Source organism: Carassius auratus, unplaced genomic scaffold (genome assembly GCF_003368295.1).
Source record: "Carassius auratus strain Wakin unplaced genomic scaffold, ASM336829v1 scaf_tig00016409, whole genome shotgun sequence".
In the NCBI taxonomy this organism is placed as follows: Eukaryota; Metazoa; Chordata; class Actinopteri; order Cypriniformes; family Cyprinidae; genus Carassius; species Carassius auratus.
Genome location: NW_020524674.1, coordinates 44,127 through 53,115, shown reverse-complemented (window position 1 = coordinate 53,115; position 8,989 = coordinate 44,127). Strand labels below are relative to the sequence as shown.

Genomic DNA, 8,989 nt, shown 5'->3' with positions numbered 1-8,989 from the left:
TATTGTAAAGTTCTGCACTGTTAAAAATAAATAAATAATAATCATAAATCTGCCAGGACATTATCCATTCATTTTACAGACATTTTTGTTAAATTTAAAACTTAAACCTAAAACTCAAAAATGAAAAATGCTGGTAAAACACCAATAAACACACAAACAAACGATTAAATATATAAATAAATAAATAAATGATCAAGTGGGAAATTTCTTAGCTGTAATACAGTACAGATATATTTCAATTAGCAAATTTTTTTAAATAGTTTTAGTTGGCCGCAACCGTATCAGTCAGAGCACAAAAGAGAAAGAAAATAATCACTTACCATTTGTTCATTCATTCAGTTTTTGGATAAACTTAACTAGATGTTTATTTCAACATTTAACTAAGATTTGATCATATATAAGCATATAACTGATGAAGAATACCAAAGAATGACTATTAGTTTCAAACATTGTGCATTTAGACCAGAGCAAACTTGTAGTGGTCTCATTATGAACTCCTGGCAGATAGAGAAAATAAAGGAGTGAAAACTCCTCATGGGGACACTGGGACTGAAGAAATGGGGTTCTGCACATTCTTTCCATGTTGGATTTAGTAATATTTGAGGGGGTGAAAAAGAAAGCCACAGTGTTCTGGTAGAGCTTCATTCCAGCCAGTAGAGGCGATAAGAGGAGCAGAAAGAGCTGGACTCGAATCCGTGAACTCTTCCACCAGCCTGACATCTAGTGGAGGATTTGTGTAGTGCACCTCAGCCAGACGGCCCTTTGTCATTGTCACTGTCTTATTGTTCTTGTTGTGCTGGCTAAAGCAAGATTTACGATAACTGATGTTCATATTTAAGGTTTTGGATTTGGACAAACCATTAAGCATTTCATTTAACGTGTAACATGTGCCACACCATTTATTATGGCTGAAGTGATTTGGCTTTGTTGAATTGAGATGTGCTATTGCGTTTCTAAGCAGTTATTCTCTGTACACCATAGACTCAAAACAACTTAGCAATTACAATTTAATAATAATAATAATAATAATAATAATAATAATAATAAAGGTTTTAAATAATTGTAATAAACTCTACTTTGCACTCATTTAATAATAATTTGTCATGTGTCTTTTATATTCTTATTTTATATAGTCTTATATTTCACATTAATAACACAATAATTTTTCTTCATACACAAAAAATATTTAAGTTAAACTAAATCTAAATATTTTTTTCTATTCTTTTTTCTCTCATTATTTTTTAATTTTTTACATTTTTAATTTTTATTTTTTCTATTGTTAAATAGTAACAAGAATAATGATTTATTATATTATTTATTTTTTTCATATTTATATATTATTTTAATGTGTATATTTCTTCATAGTTTCTCCTAACACTTCATGTACTGCTCTTAACAGCAGGTGGTGACAAAACATTTAAGCAATTTTTTATTTTGCCTCTTTTGTGATGGAGGCCTCCATTTGATTCCAGTGCAGTTTGTCCATGTTATCTTGACCTCTATAACCTTTGTATAAGTGTAAATTTAGGGTCACCCGCCCCCTTACAAACATTGAGCCTACAAGAAAGCATTTCAGATTCTTTGTTGTTTTAACTTAGTCAATACTTCACTTTCATCTGGTCTGGATCTACATCTCAACGTATCTACTAACAAATGACAAAAATACTATCCATTCTGTTCTGGTCGAATCTCACCTGACATTTGTTTTCTCTTTCTTTCATTTCAACTCTTATCTTTCAAGTAATCCTTTAGATATAATGGGAAAACAAGGAGGCAGAGCTTTAGTTGTTCTATATCAGAAGGCAAATGTTTGGCGAGCTGTGTGTTTGCATTTGTGTTCCTTGTCACACAGGGTCTCTCAGTTCATAATCAAGTGCGTCTGTGTGCGGGCACAGAACCTCTTTTGTCCTCCACTCTATCCCAACATGCCTTTTGTGAGTACAAAGGCGGCCCAGTTCTGGCGTCAGTGATCTTGTGTGTGTGTGTGTGGAAGGGGACAGAGCCGGCTGTATGCTCAGTCTCAGATACATGGTCACTCTGATGGGTTAGTCTGAAGAACCACTTCTAGCTCTCTGGTGAAAAGACCTGTTCATTTAGTAGTGTCTTGCCAAGCCTGTTTGTAGTGTACTTCTGTAAATAATATTTAAAATTAAAAGCTGGTTCTCCAAGAGAAAAGCATTGTGAGGTCAGATGTAACTTTTCATTTGCTTTATAAAGCAATTTTATATAAAGTGCATTTTTTCTGATTAGCATTTTTCTGAATCTGATTAGCATCATTCATTTTTTATATTATTATTATTATTAGGGCCCGAGCCAATGGGCGCAGGGCCCTATTGTTCCCCTAAGGATTATTCTTCTTATTATTATTTTTATTTTTTATGAACCTTCCGGGGGTTTTTGGGGGCCTTAACATACTCAAAAACTCTTGAAAATTGGCACACACATTGGAACCTGCGGCCATCAGGACGCCACAGAGGCTGGGACCCGGGCGTGGCACAGGGGCTCTACAGCGCCCCCTGGAACACAGTCAGACACCTTGAACCATAGTTCACACACACTTGCATGTATTTATATGAAACTCAGTACACTTATAGATCTCATTGAGCTGAACAACTTTTGCGCTCTATGTCATAGGCTCCGCCCAACAGGAAGTCAGCTATTCAGGGCTGTTTAAAAAAAGCATGCTCTGGAATTTGAAATACTCCTCTGAGGACTTTCAAACCGTTTGCTTCGAAACTCGGTGAACATGATCTCAAGACATTGGGGATGAAAAATTGCGAGGGGATTTTTGATATCTCGAAGGGTTTGCCCGTGGCGTGGCGTTGAATTTAGGGCAAAAAATTTGAAACAGGAAATGCCTAATAACATCCACATACATTACCTGAGTTTGATCAAACTTCATCGGTTTGTTCGAAGTATGATACCGATCGTATATATGTGACTATTAAGAGTCAACGTTATAGCGCCACCAACTGGCAGCAGGAAATTGAGTCATTTTCAAAATGCTTTGAATTCAGCATCTTATTTTTACTCGATTTGCTTCAAACTTCATCAGAATAATGACAAAACATGGCCGATGTGAACCTGTTGTGGGAATATTGATATCTTATATATTGTTGCCATGGCAACGTGTCAAACGTGAATATTCTGTTATGGTGATTTTGAGGCAGATAACAACCTCAGATTTACCTGAAACTCAAAACACATATCAGTATTATTGATAGCTAGACAATGGGAAAAGCTTTTACAAGGGCGTGGAAGAGGCACTCTATAGCGCCACCTTTTGTCAAAAGTGGGGAGGTTAGTTTTAGCTACAGACACCAAACTCGGTACGTATATTGTTCTTATCAAGACGGACAACTTTCTAATTCACAGTTATCAGCTGCGACCAACAGGAAGTCGGCTATTTTGATTTGAATATGGATTTTTGAAAAAAAAATTGAGCTGTGATTTAATCCATACTCCTCAGAGGAAAAGTTCACTATACTCACCAAACTTTATCTACATGTTGCAAAAACATTGAGGAACTTAAATTGCAAACGGATTTTGGTCAGCTTGAACGGTTTTGTCGTGGTGATTTTTTGAAATGACAGTCAAAAAAGGAATCATTAACTGTCTTGTATTTTTAAATTGCAGCTTCCAAACACTTAAAAGCATTTTCTCATACAGAGATCAAATCATTCTGAGGAAATATGCATAGTTTCATGACTTTACGACACTGTATGATTAAAAGAAAATTAAAAAACTGTCAGACATCTCATCTCACTCTGTCCCTCTGTTTGAGGAATGTATGTGTGCTGACTGAGTGTGTGTGTGTGTGTGTGAGTGTGAGTGGGGGATTGACATGAGCTGAGTGGCAGACAGACAGGGAGAGAGAGAGGGACTTAAACATCTCTTTAATCACCAGAAAAAAAAATATTATTTTAAATTGTTTTTTTGTTGTTGTTGCTAATTGTGCTGTTTTCATTACAGCTTAAGAAATCTCTTAGGCCTTATCCTTTTCTGACAGTTTCAGTGATAAAAAAAAAAATTCTAAAAAATACTTATTTGTGCTGCAAATAATAATTTTGGTCCCACTTTATATTAGGTGGCCTTAACTACTATGTACTTACATAAAAAAATAAGTACAATGTACTTATTGTGTTCATATTGTATTTTAAAACACTTTTGCTGCTATTGAGGTGGGATAGGGGTAAGGTTAGGGAGAGGGTTGGAGGTATGGGTAAGTTTAAGGGTGGGTAAAGGTGTAAAGTGTGGGTCAACAGTGTATTTATAAATGCAATTACAGAAATTAAATACAGATGTAATTACATGTAGTTTTTTTTTTTAAATATAAGTACAATGTAAAGACATGTATGTACACAATAAGTACATTGTACTAAATTATTAATTAAAATGTAAGTACATAGTAGTTAAGGCCACTTAATATATAGTGGGTCCATAATTTCAAACTCATTTGATACTGACCTCTGACACCCTGTGATTGACATTAATCTGAATTTATATAATCTCATGGATGTAACAGTAAAACTGTTCAGCTCACAGATGACGACCAAGCTGTGATGCAAGCAGAACTATTTCACAAATGCTTATAGGTCAATAAATTTATAACAAAACACTTTTAATTACTTAAGGATTTGGTAACAAATTAAAATAATGTCTCATTTTTTAACATTAGTAAATGCATTGGTAGATACCTACAAAATACCTACCACAAAGTCTCTTGGTAGGAAATCCGAATCCCAACAGGAAGTCGGTTATTTAGAATTTTCTCTGCAAAATTGGTGTTGTTTTTGCCATTTTCTGGGGATGTACTTTAACAAACTCCTCCTGGAGATTTATTCAGATCACCACCAAACTTGGTCAGTTAAATCTAAAGGCCTTTGCGATGTTAAATTGCGAAGATCTTGAGGTTTCGTTAAAGGGCGTGTCCATGGCGACCTGACAGATTTCGATGTTTCGCCATGAAAAAGGAAGTTGCTGTAACTCAGACATACAATGTCCAATCTGCCCCAAACTTCACATGTTAGATAAGACTTCTGCCCTTAACAGAGCTACATGCCCATATTCAGTTATAGTCATAGCGCCACCTGCTGGCAACAGGAAGTGACATGTTTTACGCTGCGACAAACTACTCCTAGAAATCTTTTGACATTAATGTATTTTTTGTGGTCAGTCTAATCTTAAGGCCTGAGCAATGTTAAATTGTGGAGATCTTGAGTTTTTGTTAAAGGGCGTGTCCATGGCGCCATGACAAAATTTGACGTCTCGCCACAGCAAGAGAAGTTGTTGTAACTGAGGCATAAAATGTTCAATCTTCCCCAAACTTCACATGTTCGATAAGAGTCCTGCCCTGAACACATCTGAAGGCCAATATTCCATTATAATGATAGCGCCACCTGCTGGCAACAGGAAGATTGGCACATATATGGAATAAACATTGATATATTCTACTTATATTTATGAGTTTAAACGCATATTTCTCACCGTTCACCTATTTACTAAAGCCACTCGCTGCCGGTGAGCCCGGGTGCGAGGGCCCGTTCATCGCTGCTTGCAGCTTTAATTATTATTATTATTATTATTTGCTGTCTTGCTGACGGTTTCCTGTATTGTTGTAGAGAAATTTAATTTCTGTTCTGTAACTGCATTTCTCCATGTGGGTCAGCAGTGCCCTTTTCTGTAGCCTCTTTTCAGTCTGATATCAATGTCTTCTAGTCCTTTGATGAGATTTCTGGGAGAGCGTGTGGTTTTACAGATGAACAGACTTTGATCTGTTCTCTTTCCTTCTCTTTTTACCTGCAGGACCTGGAGATCGTTTATTCCTACTTGCATGGAATGGAGGCACTGTCCAATCTTCGGGAGCACCAGCTGAGGTAAAACTGAAGGAAGGATTTGATAAATGAATGGAAAAAATGCACAAATGTTTCTGAGGTCAAGCAGGTGATGTATTGCGGGTTATGCATACAGATGAGTGAAAAACTGTTTTGCTGTGTTTAGGATGATTCATTATTTTTATTTTATTTTATTACAAAACTAGTAAAGATATTTGATGTTTTATCATTTGAGTTTTGGAGTACTTTTTTTCTCTAGTGTAAATTTATTACAAATGTTATCTTATTTTTTTATTTTATGTTGCACAGTCAGGTATTTTATTATATATAATTTTTATTTTATTTTTTCTTAAGATATGTTATGATATTTGGTGTTTTTATAATTTGTGAACAATTATAAAAAAAATGATAACAATTTCGGACTGCCATTTTTAGTTATGTTATTCAATAGTGTTAATATTTTATCAGTTCTGTCTGTTATTATTATTCTTATTATTCTTCTTCTTATTCTTATTTTATTATTATCTGTCATTAATTACTCACCCTCATGTCGTTCCAAACCCAGAAAGACCTTTGTTCATCTTCAGAACACAAATGATATATTTTTGATAAAATCCGAGGTCATTCTTTCGGACCCTCCATAGACAGCAATGGAACTTCGTCGTACAAGGCCCAGAGAGGTAGTAAGGACATCATTAAAATAATCCATGTGTCATCAACTGTAGAGGTTCAACCATAATCTTATGAAGCTACGAGAATACTTTTTGTGTGTAAAGGAAATAAAATAATACTTTATTCAACAATTTCTTCTCTTCCATTATTTTTTGTCCACAAAGATAACAAAAATGTAAATAAAATAACAGTTGAACCACTGAGGTCACATGGACTAACTACTTTCTAAGCCTTGTATGTTGCAGTTGCATTGCAGTTTATGCAGGACAGAAATCTTTCTCTTGGATTTAATCAGAAATATCTTAATTTGTGTCCTGAAGATTAATGAAGGTCTTACGGGTTTGGAACGACATGAGGGTGAGTAATTAACGAACTAATCAGATATTCCGATTATTAATGGGGTTAATGATTTGAGTTTTGGCTTAAGGTATTTGCATTGTTATCTGAACTCTTAAATCGACCTCAGAATGACCCTCTCAAGGATTTCATGTCATTATGTTTATACTCATGTGGATGTGAATATTAGGGGGAAAATACTTTGCTACTTGACCACAGTGTTCTAGAACATTCCTAACCCTACCTGACCCCTCCAAATCCCCTTCATTGGTCTGTACACATCTTCAGGAATGCGTCAGATGGACTTGGTTGACATTCTGCCCCCCAACCGAGCTGAACTTTAAGGAATGTCTTTTGAAGAATGTTTTTGTCCTTTGGATTGTTTTGTTCTGTGGCGATGCATCCGAGTTTGCTTAAACAGCACTTCTGGCATAAACCAAAACTGAAATATGTCATGCACAAACAGAGTTTGGTTTGGTCCTTGTTGTTCTTCACAACAGGCAGCCTGTATTTTTTTCTTTCTTTTCGAAAGGAATGCCAACCAGACCTGAATATCCTCGAGACATTTCGTCCTGAAATCCATTTTGGTTTCACAACACAATATTTCATAATCACAGACAAAAATATGAGGTTCATTGCTTCTTTTGGAACCATTAAGTTTGGATATGTCACTGATTTATGGTTCTCTTTTTCTCTTGTCCTCTTTTTTTATCCCCAGGATAATGTGTGAAACCGTCCGCTACGAAAGACATGAAGCCAACGAAGTGCTCTATTAGTGAGTAACAACCATGCTTTCCATCCAATTTCCTTTTGTTTAAAGCCATTATGCTTCTGTAAGCCTTTATAGGATTTGCAATGCATAACCACAAATAATCTTCAAAGATCGTGCCACTCCAGAAGCGATGATAAATATAGCCCGCTTTTGAGAAGAATTATCAAATCACAAAGGTGAGATGTGAACTCGCTGAAGCAAAAGTGTTATATTCAGCGCTGCATGAGCCTTCTGTTGTGTTATAATGAGAATCCTAGCTGAAAATGGCATTATGAGGAATACAGGGTTTCTGGGTGATACACACACAGCTATTGATCTGCAACATCTAAGACACACTGACCCACTTTAGATCTGCCCTTCATCTGACGTGTGTTTTTAAAAAGTCCTTGCTTGTATCCTCTCATTGCTGTCCAAAGTTTATGTTGGCTTTGTCTGGTGCCAAACACTTCTTGCTTTTTTTTCTGGTCCTGCCCAACACACACACACACACACACACACACCCTGGATTTTATGTGACCCTGGACCACAAAAACAGTCGTAAGGGTCAATTTTTCTAAATTGAGATTTCTGGAAGCTGAATAAATAAGCTTTTGAATAAATAAGCCACTGATGTATGGTTTGTTAGGATAGGGCAATATTTATTACATGGCTAATTGCCACATGAGTTAATAATTAGATGCAGAATATTGAATGCAAATGAAATTGAATGAAATTTGAATGCACAGCTTCCGTGAAGACAGCAGTTGCGAGCAAGCGGCAAATTAAAACTAAACGGACATTTAAGGTAAACGGTGAAGTCAAATCACATATTTACACAACATTTCACTATAGAATAATTAAGGCAATAAAAGAATTAAGATGAAAATGTTTTAAAACCTTACCAGTTTTTTTGTTCTCTTATAATCCATTACAGCGTACAAAACAATCGTAGCAAAATAACAGCAGCTGCATTTGTTTGAAACGAGAGCGAGCCTCAATACCAGGATGACATAATTAAACAATTGTACACCATTTTGAATCGAGGTTTTAATATTTTATTAGCAAAACAAACGCAAAGCTTCCACCTAGAAAAAAAATAGTTCAAGCAAACAATTTATTATTTTTTTTTTTTTTTGCGTGAGTGACTTTAACTAACTGGTGAGAGAACAATGGCACTATCAGAGACTACAAAGGAACGTCGACAGTGAAAATAAGGCATAGAAAGAAGAATACAATTATGTGTTTTTCCTACCTAGTTTTGTGAATTAGTGTGTTTTATCTGCAACAAAGTTGTCGCTGGTTGCAAAGTATATAATATTAGATAGCTACACAAATTAAAAGCTTTTCAAATTAAAAGCTCTCAATTCATCTAAAAAATTAAAATAAAAAAATAGCT

At 35.4% G+C, this 8,989-nt stretch overlaps 1 protein-coding gene across 2 annotated transcripts in view; it reads left to right on the top strand.

Moving 5' to 3' along the window:
* The first annotated feature begins 5,808 nt into the window (after nt 1-5,808).
* LOC113075126 (rap guanine nucleotide exchange factor 6-like) overlaps nt 5,809-8,989 on the top strand; it is a 43,854-nt gene continuing 40,673 nt past the window's right edge. For both annotated transcript variants that reach the window (XM_026247862.1, XM_026247863.1), the window contains exons 1-2: nt 5,809-5,876; nt 7,561-7,617. In XM_026247862.1, coding sequence (XP_026103647.1) covers nt 5,839-5,876; nt 7,561-7,617 — 95 coding nt within the window. In that variant the 5' untranslated portion in view covers nt 5,809-5,838. The remainder of the gene's footprint in view (nt 5,877-7,560; nt 7,618-8,989) is intronic.